The 25,937-nt window shown below is 38.6% G+C and overlaps 1 protein-coding gene across 1 annotated transcript in view; it reads right to left on the bottom strand.

The window, feature by feature from the left end:
• The window catches only part of DYTN (dystrotelin), a 47,539-nt gene that overhangs the window by 1,229 nt on the left and 20,373 nt on the right, over window positions 1-25,937 (bottom strand). Inside the window, exons 9-11 of the mRNA XM_032860280.1 lie at window positions 25,409-25,554; window positions 9,059-9,218; window positions 6,131-6,650 (exon numbers count right to left, since the gene is read on the bottom strand). Coding sequence (XP_032716171.1) covers window positions 6,131-6,650; window positions 9,059-9,218; window positions 25,409-25,554 — 826 coding nt within the window. The remainder of the gene's footprint in view (window positions 1-6,130; window positions 6,651-9,058; window positions 9,219-25,408; window positions 25,555-25,937) is intronic.

The raw sequence follows: 25,937 nt of genomic DNA, 5'->3' as shown, positions 1-25,937 counted from the left end.
TAGGTATATAAAGATAATCACCAAACCATTTTTATGGTCATAAAAATTGGAAGCAACTTAATTACAGACCAATAAATAATTTACGGTACATTTGTACCATGTGATAAAAATGAAATTGCTCAATGTCTAAGGTATATTGTTAAGTGAAAAAAAAAGCCAAAAGAACAATCTAAGTTATTTTGAGAAAGGAAAGGCATAAAAAGTACAGAGAAAAATGTTGGAGGGAAAACTCACTAAACTGTTAACAGGTATTATCTTTGAGAAACTGGTGACAAGGAGGGAAGGACACAATGAAACAATCCATTTTTTAAAAACCCTGTAAACTCAGACATTTTAATACTATGATGAACATGTAGTATAATATTATTGGTGTAATTAATAAAAAATAAAATTGCAGGGAATGAACTTAGAAAGACTTAATAGTTACATAATTTTGTTACATGATTTATATAATGGCTTCCTCTATGCGGTTTTCTGTTGAACATAAGAGGAGAGGATTCATGACTTTTTAAATCTATTTTCTAACATTGTTCCAGAATTATAAGAATCTTGAATTAATAATATTTTATTGACTGAATACAAAACCTTGTCCAGAGACAAACTTATTTTAGGACATTCTGCTTCTTAGTCCCTGAAAACTTAAAATACAACAATAAAGAAATAGAAGAGCAACAATCCATTTCATTCATGGGACTTTTTTTTACTATTTGGTCATTTTCTTTTTAAGCTTCAGTCCCTTGAAATGTTAAAAAAAAAAAAAGCCAGATATACGTTCACTTAGCACCTAGCATGATGCGTGGCATATACCTGGGATTCCATGCATATCGGGACTGAATTAATGTATAGCACAGGTGGTAGCCTAATGAGATGTTAGAAATATCTGTGAAATCGACAGTCCAAAGGAAATACAAATGGGAGAATAATTCACTTCAATGTATTAAAAAATCTATCTGGTCTCTGAATCAATCAGTGATGTGAGAGGAGGTTACCAGAATGATAGATATAGAGATTAAAACGTATTACGTGATCTAGTCTAGATCTAGTCTAGTCTAGATCTAGTCTAGTCTAGAATTACTGTGCTGGGAAACAGAAATGCTGAGCCTGTGTCTTCCTTACAACAATAACTAATTAAGCAAACCCATATATGTTGAATATCTACTCTGTACTAAGACTTCTGTGAGCTCCATATTGTACATGTTGATGGACACTCTGATATCCCCCATTTCGATGTCTCTCAGGAAACTGACACTTAATGTGATCCAAACAGAACTATTGATGTGCAGTCCCCCATCTCAGCTCTCCCCATTACAATAAATGTATCCCCATCCGCCCAGGGCAAACTACCACTTCCTGCCGAGATTTCAACAGGTTTTACCCAGACTCTGTGCTCACCCCCTTGCCCTTATACAAACCATTCTCCACATAATGCCAGAGTACTTTTTTTAATGCTAGAGTATCTTAACAACGTAATGTACACCTTTCAAAATGAATGCCCAGCATCCAGCACAGAGTAATGTTGGAGGAATATTTGTTGAATGAATAAATGAGTGAATGAATGATGAATTCATTAGACTTTTTTTTCTACCTTCATGGAGCTTAGTTACTGGAGGTCTGTATCTTCTCCCATCAAGAGTAATTGCTTCTACTTTTTCATACATACATACACACATACATATATTTGAGAGAGAGAATGAGAGAGACAGAGAAAGATTCAATACGATTTCAGTATACCCCTGACCTGGGATCTCCAGGCAATTATTTGAGAAGACTACCTTCTTAAATGAGTGAGCTAAAGATAGAGTGCCACACTTCTCTCTCCTGAGCTTGCACTGCCTTTATGTTCTTAGAATTTGCTAAAGTTAAAGCCTATTTTCTGGTTACTTATAATAATAGTGCTGATGATAGTCTCACGTGAGGAAGAAAGGGACAGGAATAACCCTCCCACATCCATTCCCTGGCCTTCCCTTCTCATCCTTAAAACATACAGTGGCAGACAGATGACAAAGAGGGATGGGAGAGAAGCTTGGAAAAGGGTTTCAGAGATGACACAGGAAATTTCACTCACAAATGGAATGAAAATCATTTAATGAGAAAATAAACCCAGAGTGTTATGTCTTTTTTTTTTTTTCACCACAGAAGCAAATAGTGTTAGACTCTTTCAAATTGAATTCCTTTACTGCAAGTGTAAGCAAAATGTTTGCTACTGATTTTCAACCCAATATTTGGAATTTAAAGAGGCTTGGGGAACCTCTTCTACATACTTTCTATTAGACTCTCATAGTCTTGTGACATCCTGTTACCCTGTCTTGGTACTGAATGACTCTATGCAGTAAAGGTCTACAACTCCCTGCAAACTGACCATCACGCTTGCTGTTTTAGTCTTATTAAGCTTTTAAGTAATGTAAGGTTCATCTTAATTTCTAAAATGTATTGAATCCTTAGCAAAACTCCAGTCTGAAAGGACAGTCAGCTACAGGGAGGCAGGGAAACCGAAGGGACCTGTGAAGGAAAAAGCTGGGTTTTTTCCCCCTTTGCTTCTTTTTCTACTTCTATTCTTGCTACAACATGCATCTCCAACCTATACACCCCTTATTGTCTGTCCTCCTTGGAAGGGACAAAGAGGTATGATATTTTGGGGGTCTTCCAACACAACAGATGGGAGGGCATGACCGGGCAGAGCCATCACGTGCCTATTCCAGATCATCGACGCTAGACATCTCCATGCCGAGACCTCCTGACTCGAGGAATAAGTGCTTATGATGGACACCTGGACCCTGTCCTTGTTTTGCCTGGTTCCTGCCAGCCTGAGAAGACACACGCACCACACCACAATTGCCAAGAAGAAGCCCAGACCCCAAGCAAAGACAAGACTCCCTCTTTTCCCTTCTGAGTCTCGTGGACACTCTGTTCATCTCTCTCTCTCTCTCTATATATATATATATATATATATCTTCAATAAATTTTGCTTTTGCCTCCTGGTGGGTCGCATTTGATTTCCATTCTGGGTGAAGCCAAGGACTCCTGCGGAACCACTAGGATGATCAAACAGCACCGGCTGGAGACGTTGACACTATCTGAGTAAACCTTGGCATGTTACAAACAGTGCAACTTTCTAATTTTCCAAATAATCCTCAAGTTAAAAAAAAAAAAAAAAGAACTGAAGCAGTAAAATGACCAAAAGCTTCCTGCTGTCATCAAACGCATCTGTGACAGAGAGATAAAACAAAGGTAACCAATACCCTATTTTAGTTTGTTTGCCTTTCCTCCTCTTCATCAGTGTGGTTATGACACTTCTGGTTCTGATTAGGTTTGGTGTAGTTTTGGTAAGCGTGCACAGAATGTGCATAAATTATGGAGTGTACTTTTATAATCCATATTGCCAATGGCTGAGTAGAATTTGCAAAGAGGATCATATTCAAAACCAGAACGAACAAAGATATAAACTTACTTAGAAATATTTGAGTGAGGGGTGACAATATTTATTAAATGCAAGTAGCTATGGAGATTAACATAGATGCTTAAAAGCATTAAGGGGGGCACCTGGGTGGCTCAGTCATTAAGCATCTGCTTTAGCTCAGGTCATGATCCCAGGGTCCTGGGATAGAGCCTGGCGTCAAGCTTCCTGCCCAGCAGGGGATTCTGCTTCTCCCTCTCCTTCCCCCCAGTCATGCTCTCTTTCTCTTTCCCTTTGCTGCTCGCTAGCTTTCTCTCTCAAATAAGTAAATAAAATCTTTTAAAAAGAGCATTATGGAAACAAGGCTGATATAAGAGAAATAGGACTGTCAGTTTCAATCTTATCAATTAGCATTTGCTGAATCATCACAAATATACATAACTATAATAACAAAAAGGGAAAATGTGCACCTTCTTGCTAACATTGTAAGCACTTTTGTATAATAATGCATACTTTTAACAGAAATATCTCATTGGTTTTATTTAAATTTGAAGTGGAAGAAGAGGTAATTTTTTAAGACTTTTTTTCATTTTCTGCAAGACTGGACAATGCTAATTGCATCTTTATACATTATTGCATCATCTAAATGTAGAAATAAGCTTTATCCTTTCCTGATTTCCCTTTTAATAATATAATCATGTGTGTATATATAGGTATTTAGATTTTTTTAAATAAATAGACTTTGATAAAGTAACTTAAAATATGCATGAATCTTTCAGTTTCAGATATAAAACTGCGTAAGTGTTGGGACAATGTCTTCCCAACGTGTGTAGTCAACGTAGCTTATTAGCATTCTGGAATGTGCAACACAGTCCACTGGATTTGTGAAGGCTGTGAGGAATCAGCAGCTTTTATAAGCTCAGCTGGAGAAACCTAATGAAAAATAAAAATGAAGATGTTAAGGACTAAAAGACTTTTATATAATAAAAGTCAAATTTTTATGTGAAATTTTCCTAAGAAGTTCAAGTAGATGTTGACTTTGCTTTGAGTGCTCATCATGACCCCAAAGAAGTAAAGATAGAAACACAGTGGGAGGAAACTTTTGTCGGCCTCAGAATTAGGCACAAGGAGTTCCCATCCTGTCTTGGTCTCGGGCAGTCTGAGCAAGTGTCTGACATTTTTGTGATCTTGTCTTCTCTAATACAAGGACTGTAACTCCAACTCTTCACAGCACATATTTTTAGAATCACCAAATAATGATTTCATTGACTGGGCTCTGCCAACTTTAATACACAACTGACATTATAATGTCCTGATTCTATAGCTCTCCAACTGCTATGGGATGGATTGTGTGTCTCCCTGCCTAAATTCATATGTGGAAGTCCTCAACCCCCATACCTCAGAATGGGAATATATTTGGAGTAGATTCTTTAAAGAGATAATTAAATTAAAATAAAGTTACGTGGAGTGGGTCCTAATCCAATATGAGTGGTGTCTTCATAAAAAGAGCAAATTTGGATAGGGGGCCCCCACAGAGGGACACCTTGATCTCAGCCTTCTAGCTTCCAGGACTGTGAGAAAATTAATCTGGGATGTTTAAGCTACCCAGCCTGTGGTAGGTACTTCGTTATGGTAGCTCTAGCAAACTCATCCACCAATTCAGAAATATTCTGAGAAGGCCTCCTCCCATTCAGAAACACATGAGAATGTTATCCTTCATTTTATCACAAATCTCTAGATGATTCCTCAAATATAAAAGATCTGAGGCTTTCAAAAAAGACATGGATATATGTGCATAGATATATTAAGGTAACAAAACAGTATAAATAAGACAGTCCAAAGCACAAGAAATAACTATAGTTAAAAAAACATTTTTTAAAAGAGCCTTCAGAATTTAGCAATGAGCTATATCTTATGAAGTAGATGGTGATGCTAATGATGGTACCACTTACATGACAGAAACCTAATCAATGATCCTCTAGGAAGAGGGTCTTTATTACCCCCACTTGTAAGTGGTAACATCAGGCTGCCCAGTTATATTTGTTGTAGTACTATTGATAATATTAACTGCATAATAAAATCATCTAATATTTGTTACTTATTTTATATTTTATAATTTAATATTTTGTAATGTAAATGCTATGGAAATTAAATTTCACATAAAACTTGACTCTTTTTCTAGAAAAGTCTTTAAGTCTTTGACATCTTCATCTCATTTTTTTGGTTTGTTTTTGTTTCTCCAGTTCAGCTTCTGAAAGCTGCTGATTTCTAAAATATTTGTAGTTATTTATTATTATTGAATGCTTGGACTGTGTCAGGTGCTGTGTTAAAGCCTCTTATGGTCTATCAACATTAATGCTCACAAAAACACTGTGAACTGGGCAATACTAGACATCAAGTTCACCGATGCTACTGATGTCCAAAAGGTTCCCAACTCTGTTACTCACTTGATAAATTGCACTGTTGGGATGATGCTATAAAATCAAGTATTTAGGGGCAACTGGGTGGCTCGGTTGGCTAATCACCAAACACTTGATTTCAGCTCAGGTCATGATCTCAGGGTCGTGGGATCGAGCCCCATGTAGGGCTCCTTGCTCACCAGGGAAATCTGCTTGAGGATCCTCTCTCTCCCTCTCTCTCTCTCTCTGCACCTCCCTGCTGTAACAAAAATTAAGTGTTTAAAAGGAAGCTTGAATCCCTGGCCATCACTATCTCCGGTGATTGTGAAAACCTTACCTGATGGCATTTCTAGAGTGAAGGCATCTGTAAGTTTTGACAACAGTTCTTGTAGTTCCTTTTCCTTGAGCTCATCCTTTCCTTCCTGGATGTTAACTGTCTCTTTCCTTTTTGCCAGTGCCAGAGTAGGACTGTTCATTTCAGTGGGAACAATCTGGGGGTTGTCCCGCGGCAGTCCCTCCTGAGAAGCGGTTGGGGAGCTAAAGATTTCCTTTGAGATCTTTTGTGCTTGGCTTTGTGCCCTGGTGCTTTGTGTTGACTTCAGCTGCGAAATGGCCTCTGGTGATTCTGAATTTGGTAGAGCTTGCTCTGCATTTGCTTGACTTTGGTGACTTTTAGTGACTTTGGTGTCAGTTGTGGTTGGGGAGGCAAGAGGTTGCCATTCTGAACAATCCTCTGTGGCTTTCTTGACCTGGGAAGAATCTCCTCCCCTGCAAAGCCTTTCAGCCTTTCCATGGTCACCCTTGGAAATCATACTTTGACAGGAAGACAAGGAAGGAGGGAGTGACTGTAACACTGCCTGAATAAAGAAAACTTGATGAAGAAACCGACATTTATCTTACCGTTTTCATAAATGCGTTTAGTTTTAATCTCATACTAGGATATTTAATGCAAGATTTTTCTTTCTCCTTTCCAAATCAATTATTATTGATTTTATTTTATGCTGTCAGTTCAATGTCCATCTAAAACTATCCACAAAAGATACAACAGCTCAGATTCTAAAAATATCACAGGGAGTAATCACGAAGCATTTGGGGAAAAAAATCTAGGTCCTAAATGTTCAGGTTCTAAAAATATCATAAGCAATTTCTAAGAACATCAGCATCTATTGAATTGGTAGCTAAAATGTATTACAATAAAACATGTTCATAAGGATCCACCTGGGAAGCTATGTTGTGGGGGGCAGTCATAATAAGGCACAGGTTTAAAATCTAGGGCACAATTCCCAAAGTGTGGTCCACAGACTCCTGGAAATCCCTAAAACCCTTTCAGAGGTCTGTGAAGTCAAAATTATTTTCACAATGATACTTAGATGGTCACTATGTTGACATTTGCCCAGATAGTGAAAAGTCAAAAGTAAGTAAGGCTAAAGGAGTTAAAGCACTCTTGGTGTCTTAGTACAAATGAAGGCAACATCAAACAGTGCTAGTGGTCATGGTACTCATCACCGTCATGCTCTCACAGCTAAAAAACAACCAAATAACAACAACGAACAGTTCCACTTAAGAATATCCCCCCCCTTTTTTTTAAAGATTTTATTTACTTATTTGAAAGAGAGATAAAGCTAGAGACAGAGCACAAAAAGAGGAGGAGGGGCAGAGGGAGAGAGAGAAGTAGACTGACTGCAAGGCAGGGAGCCCAACATGGGGTTCAACCCCAGGACCCTGGGATCAAGACCTAACCCAAAGGCAGACACCTAACCAACTGAGCCACTCAGGTGCCCCAAGAATATCCTTGATGACCTAAAACTCTCGATTTTCTTAATTACAATTTGTCTTTTTAATATTGTGTATGATGAAATGGGAACCGTGTAAAATACCTCTAATATTATTGAAACACAGAAGTTGCCTTTGGTGTGAAAGAATGACTTGCGGACTCTAATTCAGATTTGGATATTTGGTAAATATTTTCTCAAAAATGAGTGAAGTGAGATTGGCATAGTAAAGAAATAATTAAAAACATATATTGCCAATTTTAAGAGTTGAGTTTTTAAGCAAAAATCAAAATTTCAGAAAACACATTCATTACCATGTGCCTAACAGATTTCCAATTCCTAAAGACTTTCCCAGTGAGGATAATGGTGATATTAATGAATATGATTTCTTTGTCAGGGTGGGGGTGGATATGTATAATGAGCATTAGGAAGCTTGGCATAGCTCAGTGAACTTCCACATTACCAGTGTATCACACTACAAAATCATGCATAGGTAGAAAATCCATTCAAAGAGCACAACAAAACCTTGTATTTTAATGAAACAGTGTGTGAAGTGGATACAGTTTCAGATATAATGCTGCAACTATCCTTTAAGAAACGAGCACTTATTATGTGTTGGTGTACTACCAAAGAAAAAGATCTTCAATGATGTGAACAGACTATTAAAATATTATTCTCTTTTTTGGGGTGCCTGGGTGGCTCAGTGGGTTAAGCCTCTGCCTTTGACTCAGATCATGATCTCAGGGACCTGGGATCGAGCCCCACACTGGGCTCTCTGCTCAGCAGGGAGCCTGCTTCCCCCCACTCTCTGCCTACTAGTGGTCTCTGTGAAATAAATAGATAAAATCTTTAAAAAATAAAATAAAATATTATTCTCTTTTTCAATGGCAAATCTCTGAGGCCAGATTTCTTCATATACTTCAACTATAACATCTTGCAACAGATTGAATGAAGCAGTTATGAAAATCTGTCTTTCGTTAAGTCAAATATTAAAGAAATTTTTAAAAAAATATAAAGCAATGCCACTCTTCAAAAATTTAAAAAAAATATGTAGTTACTGTTTAAAACTGTTCCATATATAATGGGCTTATTTCATTTTTAAATTAATAAACTTTTAAGCCACTTCTCACTTTTAATTTTGATCAAGGTAAAGAACAAGAGATATGACCCAAAAAGGCTCTTTGGGATCCTCAAAATGTTTTAAGAATGTAAAAAGGTTGCATAGACCAAGAGGCTAGGCATCAGCGCTGTAAAGGACTGCTTTGCTCTAGATCTACAGTTTCTTAACCGGTACCAGTATACTACCACCAGTTCTCCTAGTGGGTCTGAAGGAGAAGGATAGAGTCTGAGGGTGAATGTGGGAGGAAGTGAGGGTATGGAGAGAAGAGGAAAAGAGAAGAGGCTGATCAAAATGAGGTGAGAAGCTTCAGGCTGAAGTCCTCCCACGGCCAGTGGATTTGAGGTCCGGCTTCCGGACGTTAAACACTTCCTACCTGGAGATCCTGCCCCATCTGCTGTAGCTGGGTCCACAGGCTACCCTGGTTGGCTGTAAGCCTGTGAATCTTGGTTTCAAATCTGCAACTTTTTTCTTCCTGCGAAGCATAGATGGCTTGCAACTTGCCTTTGTATCGTTTTAACTGTTTTTTAAGGAATCTGCAAAAAGGACAACTTTTAGTGATTTGAAAGGGAAAGAGGTCAGCAAACTAACTAGCTCCCTAGCGACATGGGCTGTGAGTCTTCTCTGTGGGAGAAGATGCTAGAGAAGTCCATGCCTCCGCTATTATTTCACATTGATCAATGCTGTTTAATATTGTTCAACCATTCACTACGCACCGCAGACCTTCGTGCCTCCTATGTACATGACTCCACCAAGAACTTCGTCGGCATTGGAGGTGTTTTAGAAAACTCACCCTGCCTGTTAGGGAGTAATTTTGGCAGCATACCTTGACTAGCTACTTAAATTTGAATATTCATTTGTTATCCTTTGGTCTCAAATCACTCTGTTTAGAACAAAAGTATACATGTCCTGGCCAAACACCTAACACCTGACCAGGATAGGGAAGGAACAATGAGGCAGGCAGTTCATGAATTGTGGATCTGTTTTGGCTCCTCTTCCTAAGTCTAGTTATTTATTGTTTTAAGAATGAACCAAGCAGTCAGAGCAATTCTTTTAAAGCATTAAAATAAACACACAACCATAAACCAAATAATGATAAATAAAATAAAATAAAATAAAACATAAAGCAGATCATGTTACTCCTCTGCTCAAAACTCTCCGATGGTCCCCCTAGTTTAGAATACGCCAAAGTCCTTCGGAGGCGGACTGTTGGGAGGCAGTCCCAACAATTGGCCAAGACCCACCCCCTGTCTTTTTTCACCTGCTCTCTGCCTCCTCTTGCTCCCGCACTGTCTTGCAGCCACACACAGCTCTTGGCTACTCTAACACACCAAGCCTGACCTCCCCTGAGAGTCTTCTCTTTGGCCCCTCTGCTCGGAACCCTCCTTCTCCAGGTTCTTGCTCTCCTTACTTCTCACGTCCTTCAAGTCATCTCTCACAATTGTATTTTCCATGAGACCATCCCTAATTGCCTTCCTGGAAACTGCAAACCAGGACCCCGAACCTCGCCTCCCACACCTCCCGTCTCCTCCTTACTTTATTTGTCTCCAGGTCTAATTGTTACAGATCATGATATGATCTGAGATTTTGGACTTCACCTCCAGTCTTCAAACCTCTGGACAGTCACATTATATGACATAGGACATATTTTACTTATTATTTTAGTTATTTATTAATTACTCTATTGCTTAATAATTGCTTATTGCTTCTTTATTCTGGAAACTTCTTTCTTCTTTTTTGCTTGTTGTCAGATATCCCCCAGCCCAGGCCTAAAATAGTCCCTTACAATCAAAATTGGCTGAGTAAAGTACAGTTTTACCTTTAATCATTGTGGTGGGCATATTTGTGGAATTTGTAGAAATTATCTCACCGGTGGGAAATGCAAAAGATTTCTCAATGTTACAGCCTTTGAAATTCCTAATTACCAATTTCCAAGATCTTAAAGAAGTCTTGGAATCTAGTTTGGGTTTCCACCCAAAGGGAGCGTCTCTGAAGGAGAGCCCTCAAACTTCCAGACAGCCACAATCAGGTGAAATGGGAGTCTGACTCTAAAATCCTTGATCATAATTGGAGTTTCAAATATATCTTTATGATGGATTTTTCCAGAAAGGAGTCAGCCCAGGGATTTGATAGCAGATGACAAAGATACATTCTTATAAGTCATCTCTGGCTGGTTTTTTAGGCAGTGTTGTGCTTCTTATGACCACCAGTGATAACAGTTTCTCTCTTTTTCCTATGCTGTTCTCCATTCCCCATCCTTAGTATAATTAACCAGATTATGTATGTTATCCTTAACTACTCAGATAGAGCCAAAGCCCTCTTTTACCTTCCTATTGGGCTATTTCTCTTTTTAAGGAATTTTTTCTAAATTAAAAAAAAGGCATGGTGATATCTTTGTAGAATTTTTTGCCATAAAGGCAAAAATGAAATGCTTTTGGTTTGTCTCTGCTGTCAGTGTTTGTGCATTCCCACATGGGTCCTACCTTCTTTCACTGTGGAGTGCATTAATGGATTCATGAATTCTTCTCAGTTCATTCCTGAGGCTGACCACAGTCTAAAGCAAGAAATACAGAAAATAAATCTTTGGCTTTTGGTTTGAATTTAAGCCACATTCCTAAAAATTCACCATAGGAATATGATAATTATATATATAAATTAAATATATAATACATATTAATTACATATATTAAAAAGTGAGTCGTATTTGGGTTTCGATTCAGATATGATGCAGATGTTCATATGCTCACAGGGAAGTTTCATGATCTCATTTTTACATGATGCTTTTCTTTAAAGGATTTCAACATAAACAAGATCTTTAGATTTTAAAAATCCATTATAATAGTCCTTTGCCTGAGTTAGGTTCCTGCCCAGAAAACCTCCTTCCCCAAAAGCATCTACAAAAAGCAGCTGGATCACTTTCTCCTCCTTGGCTCAAGAAATCTTTCCTTTCAGGGCACCCAGGTGGCTCAGTCAGTTAAGTGTCTGCCTTTGACTCAGTTCCTGATCCCAGGATCCCAGGATCGAGCCCCACATGAGGCTCCCCGCTCAGTGGGGTCTGCTTCTCCCTCTCCCTCTGCCCCGCCTCCTGTTTGTGAGCACTCTGTCTCAAATAAATAAATAAAATCTTTAAAAAAAAAGAAAAAAAATCTTTCCCTTCTATCCGCCACCTTCTATTTAAACTTTCTCAACTTTCCGTTGCTCTCCGCATGGATGTGTACTGAGAGTCATAGCTTATCTCTTTGAAATCACCAAGGCTCTTTGTGTTAATAGTGATCAGCTCAGCAGCTTTCATTTGGGGTTTTCCCACCAAACCTTGTCTCTCTTCATACCACATTCTGCTCCCTGAATGGCACCCAAGTGCAAGTCCTGACCTGATCCGTCCTAGTCCCTGATCCAGTCTGGGACACCATGAACTGGCCCTTGGCTCCCACGTGTCTGGATGGGAGATTGGATTTCATTACTCTACATTTATAAGAGCTGTGGCTACACTCAGTGGCCTCATCTGGTTCCTGCAAATGATCTGAAGAGGGCCTGGCTACCTTGGGAACACTGGTCTACGGGAACAGCCTGAGAAAGGAAGAGGGAAGGGCAGGAAGAAGGAGCTGAACTACAGACATAAAGTCACACGATCTGGTTGGGGTGTACTCTGTGGCCCATTTGTCTCTTCATTCAAATGCTCAAACAGCTTCCAATGCTTCACATAGTCTTTGAATCAGTGAACTTTATATTATTAATATCAATGTTATGATATGTTATCCTGTGGCATGGGTCATTCTGCAGATGAGAAGCATTTCAGGATAGCAATAGGTCCTATGCTTTAGGTTGTCAGTCTCAATTGACACACATGAGGCTGTTTCCAATTTTTCAAAGTACAGGCAATGCTGCAGTGAACCAAGCTGTACCTGCTTCCTTGAGCAGATATGTGTGGGCAGCATTCTCAGCTTTTAAGATTAATAGATACCAGATGTTTGCCCACACTGGGCAGGCACACGACACATGCCCACGCATGGATATTTGAAAACGCATAAATACACCACAAACAAATGCAAAGATCTACCCCAAACAGATTACCTCTGGGGAAGTAGGAACCCGCCCTGGGTTGGGAATTAGCGCTGAAAATAACTTTGTCATTATCTGAAATGTCTTAACTTTTTATAAGGTCCTATTTGTAAAATAAAAATTTTTCTTTTTCTTTCTTTCGTTCTTTCTGTATAAATAAAAATATTCTTCCTTCTTTCTTTCTTTCTAGATTTTATTTATTTATTTGACAGAGAGAGAGCAAAAGCTGAGGGAGAGGCAGACGGTGAGGGAGAAGCCGACTGGTCCCTGAGCAAAGAGCCCAATGCAGGGCTCCATCCCAGGACTCTGGGATCATGAACTGAGCCCAAGGCTGATGCTGAACCAACGGAGCCACCCAGGCGCCCCTAAATTTTTTTTTTTTAATCAAAGGAAGAAATGTACTGCATGAATAAACATGAAGGACGTGAGATAGAATGAAACGAGAGTGAAGTAAAGGAGAGAAATCCAAACACAGAACTTCTGTTAAATTTCCTCCTTTGCAAAGAAGAAACGTTGGTTTAAAAAAGCGGTGAGGGGGGCTGCATTGTGAAAATGGCTCTTCCCCTTATTCAAAGCAGGAGTAGAGGAGCTTTTCAGGGCGACTCCGCAGGTGCAAGCCGGCCGCTCTGCCGGGCGCCCAGGAGGGGGCGTGCGAGGTCCGCGGCGCGGCCTGCAGAGGCTCGTCTCGGGCCGCGGAGGGTTTACGCGCGCAGCGGCCGCAGGCGGCGCAGTGGGGAGGAGGAAGTGCGCGGGTGGCCGCGGGACCCAGCCTCGCCTCGGCTTCCCCCCTGCACGACTGCGGCGTGGGGACTTTAGTTTTTCTTGGGTGACTGAAAAGCATTACAGAAACGATTTTGAAGACCTTCCTTAGGGTCAGACTATACTGATTGCACTGATTGGAGGGAACGCCTACCGGTGCGGTCGCAGAGGGCCGGGCAAATAACAAGACTGAAAACGTGATAAAGTGTTTGCAGACCTTACAACACACACACACACAACCACAGGTCATCGGCAATTCCTGTCTCTCTCTCTCTCTCACACACACACACACCCCGAGATGTCATCTCTAATTCCTCACACACACACACACACACACACACACACAACCCACGTGTCATCTCTAATTCCTGTGATGGAAAAATTTCATTGGAATTTTTTTGTTTGTTTGTTCTTTCCCTTACGTCTTCTCTTCCAAATTTCCTGACAGTTTCCTTATTTGTGGACGTACCGGATTTCCTCCCCCGCTCCCCCACTTTTGAATAGCATCACATTGTGTGATAGCGAGTTGCCATAAGACCCCTATGGGGAGAAGGAATCTTTATCCGCAAGTTATATGGGCACGTTTGGGGGCAGAGACTTCGAATCTATGGACGCTGCTGTAATGTAAAGACATCAGAGCCCAGTGCAGCTTACCTGTAGGAGGTAGACTTAGCCACAGTCCCCTCAAAGCTGAGCTTGGTCCGCTAAAGTGGACAATCCAGGTGACTGGCTGCAAAGGGGACTTGTACTGTGGGAGTGAGAACTGACCACTTGGGAGAGCAACAGGTAAGAGAAAGTTCATGTTGCTCAGTTACATGTAGATGAGGGTCGGTTTTATGTCTTCTTAAGGCTGTTAATATTGAGTCTTCTAAAACATGCCCAGACAACAATACAAATTATATTTTAATAGTGTGGACCACCATGGCCATTAATTCACTTCAAAAAGTGAAGCACTTTTTTACAATGAACTTCATGCTTGCCAGCATCAGATTAACCTTATACATCCTACTCTTCATGAAAAACTATGCAATTGATTATGTGAAATAGGCCAAAGACGGACCAGAAGTTATGTATTTTGAGAATATAGGTTTTCCTAATAGATAACTGATTTGATCCTTCTGATACAAATGTGATTTTATTCTTTTGGCATAAAAGTTGAGCATATTTGAGTTGAATTAGAGTAGAAATGTGAAGATTTGAAAAATAAAATAGTAAGTTTAAAATACTTTAACTAATTTGAAAATCTTCTGGAAGTAAGTAATTTTCTCAAGAAGATTAAATTATCAAAGTTAACTGAAGAAAGCATTAACAGACGATCACTTTTGAAGAAAGAGAAAAAATTATCTAAATATTATAAAGGCTCCAGTGTCCAAGGGTTTTACTCTTAAATTCTGTCAATTTTTAAAAAAGATTTTATTTATTTATTTGACACAGAGAGACAGCAAGAGAGGGAATACAAGCAGGGAGAGTGGGAGAGGGAGAAGCAGGCTTCCCGCTGAACAGGGCACATATGTGGGGCTTGATCCCAGGATCCTGGGATGATGACCTGAGCCCAAGGCAGACACTTAACGACTGAGCCACCCATGTGCCCCAAATTCTGTCAATTGTTAAGATACAAATAGTTCTGGGGCTCCTGGGTGGCTCAGATGGTTGTGCAACTCTTCATTTCAGCTCCGGTCATGATTTTGGGGTCATGGGATCGAGCCCCACATTGGACTCTGCGTTCACTGGTGAGCCGGCTCGTGGATTCCCTCTCTCTCTCTCTGCCCCTCCCCTTGCTTGCACTGTCTCTTTCAAATAAATAAACATATCTTTTTAAAAAATAAAATAATTCTTATCTTAGATAAATTCCTTCAGACACAAGAAAAGATGAAAAAGGAGTAGCTGCTGAAAATGCATAAAACTAACAAAGACAGTGTTGAGTGACAGAAAGAATATTTTGACTTATAAATGTTGCGATTCTAAATGAGAAATAAGCAAAGCAAATTTAAGTCATATTTAAAAAGGATCCACTGTGAACAAATATAGGTGTTGGTTTCAGCAATGCCAGGAACGTTTACTCTCAAGGACTACTGGTGCAATGCTCCCAACAGGAAAAAGCATGAGATCATTTCAAATGAGGCTAAAAAGGAGACTTCAAATAAATAAACTCAAAATCACTTCTGATTGCCTATTTCCACAAAAACAAGACAAAACAAAAAACAAAAAAAGTAAAATAGAAAAAGGACTTCCATAAAATTAAAAGGAGTTTCAACCCAACAACTAACACCATCATATTTAATGGAGAAGCATAAGAGAAGTGCCCTCATTAAATCTCCTCCCATTTAAAGTAAAAGAAGCTGCCCCGTCATCTCTTGCATTATTCAGTTTGTTCTGGAAGATCTGGATTCTCTCGGGAATGAAGACATGCAGTAGACATGAGAGGTTTAAATATTGGAGAGAAAGAGACCAAAATATCTCCCCCCCCCACACACAATGCATGATTGTTTAGTTAGAAGCAAGAGAGTCAAACTAGACCAGTATTTGAAATTAAGAGAGTTCAGAAAGGTTTCTCTTTATAAGAAAACCATTCAAAAATCCATAACTTTCCAGTATACCATCATCAATAATTAAGAAAAAGGTACTTTTTCTTTATTCAAAATAAGGGAAAGGTCTTTATTCAAAATAAGAACAATAAGCATAAAAGAGCCAGGTGCCCTCAGTGAGAAACCTAGACTGAGAAGTAAGCCACATACAGCCATTACTGACAGATTTTTGCACCTCAAAATACAGGTTTAATGCAAATCAAACCAAAATACTAGTAAGATTAACCTGGCATTTTAGAAATGATTTTAAAGTCCTTCTAGAAGAATAATTGTTTGATAATAGCTAACAATTAAAAAAATCAAAATAACAATGATGTCAGCAAGACACCAGAAGAGGGAGCCCTGGACCCTCCTATCCATCATCTCACCCCAGCCAACACTGATTAAACATCACCTCAGTTCTTGTTTCTGCCTGGGGAACTGAGGGAAGGACTAGGCTGTATGTCCAAGCCCTGATTTTACTGGGGGTTGCCTGAAGAATGGGCTATTTCAGTAAAAAAGTAGGAGTAGGGGAATATCCTCACCTTCTAACGTGCCATCCATAATAAAAGCCAGGTAGGTTTAAACCTTAAATGTCCAAAAAAGTCAAGCCACGTAAATACCACCCCCATCCCCCCCAAAATCAATCCATGTTACAGCAATACAGTGAAGTCTCATTTGACTTTTTTAATGCAGAAAAATTTTCCAAGCATAAAATTGTGTGAGAAGTCAGAAAAGGTTAATAGTGTTTTCATAGGAATTAAAAATGTCTATATATAGCAAGTCACATTATAAATTAGACTAAAAGGAAACAACCATAAAGAAAGGTTTCCCATAGCTAGAGTTTTAAAAGCTCAAATACATTAATAAAACAAGCTGATGCATCGATAAAACTGGGCAGAGGACAGTGACAGAAGAGCAAATACAATTGCCTTCTAAGTAAAGAAATGGACATTAAGGCAAATAAAATATATTCTGCTCATAAAAGTAACAAAGTTCAAAATTTGATGATAGTAACAAGTTACAAGTAAGAGTAACAAGGATCAAGAGGAATAGTTATTTGAACTCACTGGGTGCACAGTTTGGTATATCCTTTCTAAACAATAATTTTTCAGTAAGTATTAAGAGCCTAAAAATATTCCCACTTCTTATCCTAGTTGTCCCACTTAAAGAAAAAAAACCCTACCAAAGTATCTGGGAAATCATGTACAAAGAATAATGTACAAGGATTTCAATAGTATAATTTCAAGTTTTAGCAAAAATTGGAAGCAATTCAAATATCCAACAAAAGAAGAGGGGTTAAATAATGTTGTATCCGTTTAAATGAAACCTGCAAAACAATGTGTCAGAAGATTTGTAATGGCAATGGGAAATGCTCAAAAACACTGATACGGAACTGTATCAGTAACACATTCTGCAGTGTGATGTAAACTATATCAGAAGTATTTGCAGGGAAAGAAGTACACCAAAATATTAACATATTAACATTAAAATATTAATATTAATAAAGAGTACACTTGTCATAATGGGGACTGAGTAACGTATAGAATAGTTCAACACCTGAAACTAATATAACTCTGTATTTTAACTCTCCTGGAATTAAAAGAAAAATCTTAATAAAAATATTGAAATAGTGGTTATATCATGGTTTGTAATTGTTATTTTGTTCTTTGTTGGCTTTTCCAAACTTTCTGTAATAAATATGTAACCCCTTATGATTGGAGATAAAAAATTATTTTAAACAATATTTTCTTTGATCATGTTAACATCTTGAAAATATTCCACACACCACACTGAATCTCACGGCATCCTTACAAAGTGGTCCAGATTGTTTGTGCATTGGTTCCTTTCCCTTTTGGACTCACCTGAGGATGTGGGTTGCTGTTGTCAGTTTGCTGAGCCTGAAATATCGTTGGAGATACTTGTCTGGGAGCCTCTGTGGCTATAGTTTCCACTGGTCTAGTCCAACTTCCAAGTATTGGTACTTCAGAGCTACTGTACGGAATCGAGATCCTGCTATAAGGCAGAGGTTTATAAGACATTGTAATGATAATTAATTATCAGGCATGACATTGAGGAAAGCCTTTTTAGAAAATGTTAAATCAGATATTAACTTTGATATTCAAAATAGCATTAAAGTAGCATGACTTTTTTTCCCCCCTGTGCCTTTTCCCATCCAACTACTTAGGTGATAGACAGCAATCGGCCAATAATGGAAATGGGGATTCTATTTACTGCCCTCCTTCTTGATGATCTAGGAATAAGAATGCAAAGAAATTAAGGAATGACTGCATAAAATCCCCAAGGTTATCCTGTTCAAATCAGATACTAGGGGTTCTGAGCACAGATGTGTTCATAATTATTGTGTCATATTGGAAAGAACGTAGAATAGAGCAGTCAGTTTAAGGTCAGGCATGTTCCATTTTATGTAGTTCCACTTAGTTTCATTCCTTTATTCAAAAATGATTTTATTATTTATTTATTTATTTTTAAAAGATTTTATTTATTTATTTGACACAGAGAGAGAGAGAGATCACAAGCAAGCGGGCAGAGAGAGAGGCAGAAGCAGGCTCCCTGCGGAGCAGAGATCCTGATGCGGGGCTTGATCCCAGGACCCTGAGATCATGACCCGAGCTGAAGGCAGAGGCTTAACCCACTGAGCCACCCAGGTGCCCCCAAAAATGATTTTAAAGCATCTCACCATCTTGAGTTATTGCAGATAAAAGATGGAAAACAAAAGCAGAGAACTCCTTGCTCACAGAGATTTCATATTTAATGAACAGATGAACATATGATTGTTATTGACATGATGCGATTTTATTTCTACAGAACGTGATGGGCTCACAGGGAGAGAAGTGATTATTGTGTGGTACACTTAATTATGCAGTTAAGCAGTGGGGCATTTGGGGATAACCCTGGACTTCTTTGTCACATATCTTTGAGTGACACATTCTCTTCCTACCCTATGTGAGATCATTTTGATTCCTTTGGGTTGTTCCATACTGTTTTCTGTACTCATACAAACATCAAATATATATACTGAGTTTGTTTTTGGAACAAAAATGACATTTCATGCACACTGTTCTGTCACTTACTCTTTTTGTTAATTGAAGATGATGAATGCTCTCTACTGTCATAGATAGGTGCTTAAATTTGTTCGTTTAAGTGGATTCATTATATTCTGTCGTCTGCCTGTATCATGGGTGTTCCTCCATTTTTCTACCGGTAGACTCTTAGGTTCTTTCTGGTTTATTGCCCCTCCCCTCCAGTGCTGTCATGTGTGTCCTTATTTACTATTTAGTGGTACTTTCATTCCTATAGGGTCATCCCCTTCAATAGTCAAACATGCTGTTACTTTTGCCATCATAACAAAACATTCTCTTCATGTCAGGTACCCTACCACCTACACTATCTCTTTGTTCCCTCTACTTTAACAAATCCAGGAAAGAATTGTATTCGGTATCTTCAATTCCTCAGCTCCCATTCTCTCTTAAACCATCTCTAGTCTGATTTTTTTCTACTACCACCGTCCTACCCTGCTCTTTTTGAGCTCATCAATGAATCCCTCATTGCAAAGTCCAAAGGCCAATTCTTACTTGCCCTAGCACAGCATTTGACAGAGTAGACCACGCCCTCCTCCTTAAAACACTTTATTTACCTGCCTTCCATGATTCCTCATTTTCTTGGTTTTCTCCCGGATCTTTCATCTTTCTTGTCTCCCCAATGGCTCATCTTCTGCTCTCCAAGTTTGTAGTGTGTGGACTGTCATAGGGCTCAATCCTCTATCCTCCTCTTTCCTGTCTATACTCTCCTTGGTGATCTCATACAATCTCACAGCTTGAAGAGCCATCATGCCAACAACTCCCAAATTTGTATCTCTGGGAGACTTTCCTCCAAATTCCAGCCATGAATGGGGAATGTCCTATTCAACATTTTCATGTGATGTCTGAGATATCTCAATCTTAACATATCCCAAACTGAACTTCTGATCGTTCCTCCCAAACCTGCTCTACCTACAGTCTCGCCATTTCAGATCACAGCTGTTTTCTCCTTCTACTTACTGTGGAATACTATACTATACAATAGATTAGAGTAGATACAAGATACAAGAATTGACCCATAGATCTGAGGATGAGAATATAAGTTATCTTAATTGATCCAAGTATATAAGGAAATCTGATATGTGATAAAGTTGGCATTTTAATTAACTGGGGAAAAGTTAGCATAATTGGCTATGCTTCTGAAAGAAAGCAAAGCCAGACCCTTGCTGAAATAAATTCCAAATGGATTGAAATTCAAACTCAACATTAAAAACTGAAACACTAGAAGAACATTTAGAAAGTTACGTGACCTTGCTTCTACACTTGCCTCCACCCTGCCTTCCCTCTAGACTATTCTCAGCATCTCCTCTTTCTTGCACTCTGCCACACTGGCTTCCTTGCTGTTCTTTGGACCTGCCAAGCACACTCCCAGATGGATAGCCAATTATGCATTTTTTCTTCTTTTTTTTGGTGAATGAAAACACCACATTTATCATATGTTGGGTTCCCATTTAGGCTTATATCAATCATTAAATTTTGAATTCTTGTCCTCAGATCTATATGTCTATTCCATTTTTTTTAAGAGAGAGAGAGAGAGAGAGAGAGCAAGCAGGGAGGGGCAGAGAAAGAGGAAGAGAGAGAATATCAAGCAGGATCCATGCTCAGCCCAGAGCCAGACAGAGGGCTCGATCCCATGACCCCAAGATCATGAACTGAACTGTAATCAAAAGTCATATGCTTAACCAATTGAGCCACTCAAGTGCCCCCCATTCTTTTTTTATATAATACTATTTGGTCTTAGTTGTCTATAGTACATTTTAATATCTGTTGAAGAACATCCCTTCCCACTAGTCTTCAATTTCATAATTTTAAATATTCTTGTTTAATTTATTATTCCAAAAATGTTTTCAAAATAATTTTTTCCTATTTAAAAAACATCGTGATTCTATTTGGAAATGCACTTAGTTTAAATACAATTGATTCTCATTACTGATGGCCATTATACTCTACACAGTCACTGTTAACTATGAATTAGGGAAAATTGACCCATTGCTTCCAGGGGAAATAAAAGGTTAGGTTCTTGCTAGTCTCTGGTCAGATTATTTTTGTCATCCAAGCAACATATAACTTTGTTTTATGCATGTCTTGTATATGGACACCTTATTTAATACATACTGTCAATTCATTCACACAGAACTTATGGTCAACAGCACTATAACTCCTGCTTGGAAGGAGGTTATTTAACATACATATTTTCTTCTTAAGGAGCTTCATAACCTTCCTGTGCTTAGGAAGAGCAGACATTTCCGCATGGTGTTTGGGGAGCAATTTGCAATAGTGAAATCACCATTAAAAAGCACAAACATGTGAAAAGGATGTGTTTATGGTATGAGAGCTGAAACAAGAAGACAGAATGATTCTCAGTTCGACCTCAGGGGTGCATCAATAGTTCAGATTTTTTGCCACTCTGTGCCTGTCTGCAGATGACCAGGGAAACATCACAAGTATTGATTTTAGGGTTATACATAAATTTTCATGAGTAAGTGCATTCATAAGTACAGAATCTGTGAATAATGAGAATCAACTGTATTAATTTTTGGAGCATGTACAATTCTTATGCCAGAGTCTTCTCTTCCAGGAATTTGGTATGTTTCTCCTTTCATTCAGGTCTTATTTGCTGTATTCTGAAATATTATAGTTTTTTTAAAATGTGGTTTTTGTATCCTTTTTGCTAAGCTTTTTTTTTCTAAGTTTCTCTTTAAAATAATTTTTGCAGGTGCTGTAAAGGGGATTTTAATAAAATTTCTAGCTGACGACTACTATCATAATGAAGACCTACTAATCTGTGTGTATGCATTTTATTTCCCACCACTCAAAGCCTATTTATTCTAGTTATTTTTACTAGAGCTACCTGAGCTTTCTTGGGAACTTAAAATCATATTAGCTGCAAATGAAAGTAATTTTGTCTGTTTCACTGTTTTAATTTTCTTTTTTATTATATTTGCAAGAACTTCCAAAACTATTTAATAACAGTGTTGATATTTTGGCACCTAACTTTCAGTTATGTTTTTTGCAAGTGAAAATGTTCTCAGTGTAAACTATTATATGTAAATTAAGTGAAACCACATGAAAAGGAGGCTTATTACCTTGCAGAATATTTGCTAAGTCAATGAATGAATTTAGTATCATCACTTGGCAAAATCACAAATCTCTTAGAAGATGGTCAGTACTAATGTGTCAACTTAATAGATATTAAGGATGTATTTTGCCTTTTACCACATTGTTAAATAATAATGTCCCACATTCCTTTCTCCTAGATAAGACACTAATCAGAATTTCTGAACTCATTAATATCTAGGTGAAGCTGAAAATTATTACGTAAGAGTTTTACTTTGGGGAACACTGTTGTGCTCAGGTGGACAGAGTAGAACACACTGACATTCTAAAAACCTTTAGCTTTGCATAGCAATTGAATTTCCTTTCCTCCTCTTATCTCTACTGATGCTACTCTGGGAGTAGGACAGGTTATCTCTACTATCAAGTGAAGACACTGAGTCACAAAAACATGAAGCCACTTCCCCAAGGCTACACACCTGACTGAGGACAAAGCTCAATCGAATTTCACTACCTTCTCCCAACACTTTGTAATCACTCTGTGACACTTTCCCATGCTCCATTCTAAAAGACTTCGTGACCTACCTTATTACCCCCATCAGTGCCTTCATCACACATCCCTCATTGTATTATTCAGCCCATCGACCCATCATTCAATAAACATTTATTGAGCATTTGTCAAATTTAGACATTAGTTATAGATTCTGGAAATATATCTGGAAACAATAAAAATTTCTCCAGCCCTGCCCCTGAGCTTACATGATACCAAACAAACAAAAAATAAAAGTAAAATATATAGGGTGTAAGGTACTGATGAAATGCTCTGAAGAAAAATAAAGCAAGGGAGAAGGATTGTGAGTGCCAGAGGGGAACAGGGGCTGAAATGTTAAGTAGTTGCGAATGGACTTATGGATGAGATGGCATTTGAACAAAGACCTCTACGGGTCTTTATTATTATTATTATTATTACTATTATTTTTGAGAGAGAGAGAGAGAGCGCGCATGTGCATGTGTGCAAAGGCGGGGAGGCGGCAAAAAGAGAGGGAGAGACAGAATCTTAAGCAATCCCCATGCCCAGTCTGGAGCCTAACTCAGGGCTCTGTCCTATGACCCTGAGATCATGACCTGAGCCAAAACCACGTGTCGGAAGCTTAAACAACTGAGCCTCCCAGGTGTTCCCCCTCTAGGTTTTTAGGAGTGAGGCTCAAGCCATGCAGGTTGGTGGGCTTGGGATACTTCTTTAAGGTAAAGGTTTAAGTCATTAGAGGGGCGGATCTGGCTTAGTCTTGTGGGGAGGGGGAAGGAATGAGGACTGGAGCACAGACAATGTGGGGCTGGGGAGATGAAACTGGAGAGGTTTGTGGGGGTGGGATATGCAGAACTTTTCTAAGCCATTATGACTTCTAGTTTTTAGCTTAAAACAATGGGAGGAGAATGGTGGGATTTGAGGCTAGGAGTTTGGGGGAGGTGGGCACATGAGGGATGCCATCATATTTTTACTTTCAAAACATCAGTCTGGCTTCAGTGGCCAAAAGAAATCAAATTAAGAGTCTGGATCTTTGTGTTCTAAGTATGAGAATGTAGGAATTTAGACAAGATCTCAAGTATCCAATAAATCCAGATGACTAATCGACACATTGTATTGTTCCTTTGCTAGGGAAAGATGAAACCTGCCTTGAAGAAGACAGATGAATTGGTGCCTGATATCTTTGTTCTTATTTTTAAATTCCTTGTACTATATTAAAGATACACATCAAATGATAAATTCTCTAACTTTGAAGATATATTGATAACAACCTGCTAAGTAAATGTGATATAGGTATAATAAATGGCATCTAATTGTAATGTCAACATATACTTTTTCCTTTAAAGAGTTATAAAAACTTGTTTAGATTGGAAAGTGACAAAAGGACCCTAAAAATAAGGTCTGGGATTGAGACAGAAATATGCTGGTGGGTGTCTGAGAAGAGATTAGGAATTACAAAAGGAATTAGTAAATGAATACCATTCTGATTTAAATCTATCTGTTCTACTCTCACTAGATAAAATGGTAGTGAATTAATATTTCTGAGGTTTTTTTCCTCCCAAAAGGTTGATGATCATAAGCCCACAGAAACATTATCTTTTTGCTTTATTTTCTACACTTTTTAATTTTGAAGAAGTGGTTACTTCCAAAATTAACATCACAAAGACTTTTGTAAAAAAAAAAAAAAAGATTTAATTTTAAGTAATGTCTGCACCCAATGTGGGGCTTGACCTCACAATCCACAAGATCAAGAGTTGTATGCTCTACCTACAGAGCCAGCCAAGTGGCCTTATCACAAAGACTTTTTAAAGTCATCTTTAGGCTGGTAATCTTTTGGTAAGTGATGGGTGACCTCATATACCAATAGTGTTGGGTATCTTTTGGCTTAACCCTCTGGAGCACAATTTGGTGTTCTGAATTTTGAGAGTTAACAGAGTTAACAACTTTTGATCCAATGATTTTACTGGACTAAATTTATCTTAGTAAAATATTAAAACTATAGGAAGATGCATGAATAGGGATGTTGACTACAGAATTTCAGGGGGCAAATTCTAAAAATAACCAAAATGTTCAATGATATAAGGGATTCCGGTATGTTACGATACTTCCTTATAAGGATGAGAGTGAGGCGATTAAAAATAATATTTTGGAAACTAATGACATGGGAAATACTGTCCATACGGAAAAGAAACGAAGAATGTAATATTGTATCTACTGCATAATTCCTGTTTTGGTAATACTAACATGTGACTAGCATTCGTCTGTGAGTGATAGGATTCTGAGTGTCTTTCCTTTCCCTTTTTAGTAAAAATTAAGTATTCATTCTAAGTTAGCCTTTCAAAAGCAAACGAATAGAAACTAAAGATATAAAAAAAACAAAAAACAAAAAACAAACAACCCAGAGATATAAAGCAGTCATTCAAATACTTTAATGTTAAGCGTCTCCTGTGTTTGATGCTTTAGTTGGAATAATTCTAAAAGATGGGATGGGCCATTTAGAAGTATTTTTTGCCTCTTGTTCTGTTTGAAAATTAAGGATCATTTCGGGAGGTGAAGTGCATTTTCAGTCCTCAGCCAGCCCAGCCTCCTGCCTTCTTTCTGACCAGCTTTAGGAAACCAGGCCGGGCTGCCGCTCTGCAGGACTGTCACTCACAGACACTCACCTGGCCTGTGTGTCATTAGCCAGCTTCCCTGGAGTCGCCTGGTCCAGCAGCCACGGCCTTCTCGAAGTTTCTTTTCTCCTGCGTCCTCGGAGCAGGTTGTTTCTGAGGGTCCTGACCAGGCATTTCGTATTCTCCTTTGCCGACATCTGCCAGAACGGCCACCAGTAAAAAGGAGAGTCCTATCAGAGTACCCAGGTCTTTTTTCCTCATTTGGGCAAACTGGCCACCACGAAAATTTTTGGAATTACTCCACTCACTTTTATGTCCTCAGAAAAATCATCTTCTTTCTGTACTACCTGAATGTCTTGCCACCATCTCTGCTTTCCAGAGTGTAAGTTTCCAAATTAAATACCACTCGCTTACAATTAACCCCTCTTCCTGAAATCGATCCAGGAACGTGGAATTCTAAAGCAAGAAGAGGTACGGAGCAGGGCTAAATCCAGGGCTGCCAACAGCTGGGGTGTGGATTCTCTTCAGAACTGGATGATCGCTGGTGGATTTATCTCCAGAAAAATGCCATACATTTAAT

This window comes from Lontra canadensis, unplaced genomic scaffold, assembly GCF_010015895.1.
Source record: "Lontra canadensis isolate GAN:19392208 unplaced genomic scaffold, GSC_riverotter_1.0 scaffold18, whole genome shotgun sequence".
Classification (NCBI taxonomy): Eukaryota; Metazoa; Chordata; class Mammalia; order Carnivora; family Mustelidae; genus Lontra; species Lontra canadensis.
This window is presented reverse-complemented; position numbering and strand designations above follow the sequence as displayed.